Source organism: Nanorana parkeri, unplaced genomic scaffold (genome assembly GCF_000935625.1).
Source record: "Nanorana parkeri isolate BGI_ZX_2015 unplaced genomic scaffold, ASM93562v1 scaffold3471, whole genome shotgun sequence".
Lineage (NCBI taxonomy): Eukaryota > Metazoa > Chordata > Amphibia > Anura > Dicroglossidae > Nanorana > Nanorana parkeri.
In genome coordinates this window covers 28,576-29,083 of record NW_017309739.1, presented here as the reverse complement: position 1 = coordinate 29,083, position 508 = coordinate 28,576, and the positions used below count along the sequence as shown (strand labels likewise).

The window sequence follows — 508 nt, the reverse complement described above, 5'->3', positions numbered from 1 at the left end:
TGATTGGCTGACCCCTCCCCTGAAGTGCGACTCTAATTATTCCACCCCTCCCCCTTCTACAGGCGGAAAGCTTCCTGAAATCTGCCCTGACTCCAGTTCTACAGAATGATTACGGAAACAACCAGCAGGTCGCCGACTCCTGGAACAAGACCATGGATAAGGTAGGAGGAAGGGCCGCCTCCCCCCCCCTCCCCCCATGTTGTCCCTCTCTGTACCGTCACCCCGGCTCACTCTCCATTTTCCTTTCCAGTTTCAGTGCTGCGGACTCTCCAACTACACCGACTTCAACAATTCCTCCTACGTGCAGAAAAACGGACATTACCCCCAACAATGCTGCGCCTCCAACACCACCTGTACAGAGGCTAATGCCGCCAACGCTAAAATTAAGGTAAGTCCCGCCGCCATTGAAGGGTCGCTCCTCCTGGAAACGTCAGTCTGGTAGATCGGAGCGGTACCGGATCTATAACCTCCGTTCTGGTCTTCTGCAGGTACATGGAGTGACGGAGCT

At 54.7% G+C, this 508-nt stretch overlaps 1 protein-coding gene across 1 annotated transcript in view; it reads left to right on the top strand.

Annotated features, from left to right (window-relative positions):
- Positions 1-508, top strand: part of LOC108803178 (tetraspanin-1-like) — a 6,682-nt gene that overhangs the window by 3,661 nt on the left and 2,513 nt on the right. The window contains 2 exon segments of the mRNA XM_018575016.1: positions 63-161; positions 251-388. Coding sequence (XP_018430518.1) covers positions 63-161; positions 251-388 — 237 coding nt within the window.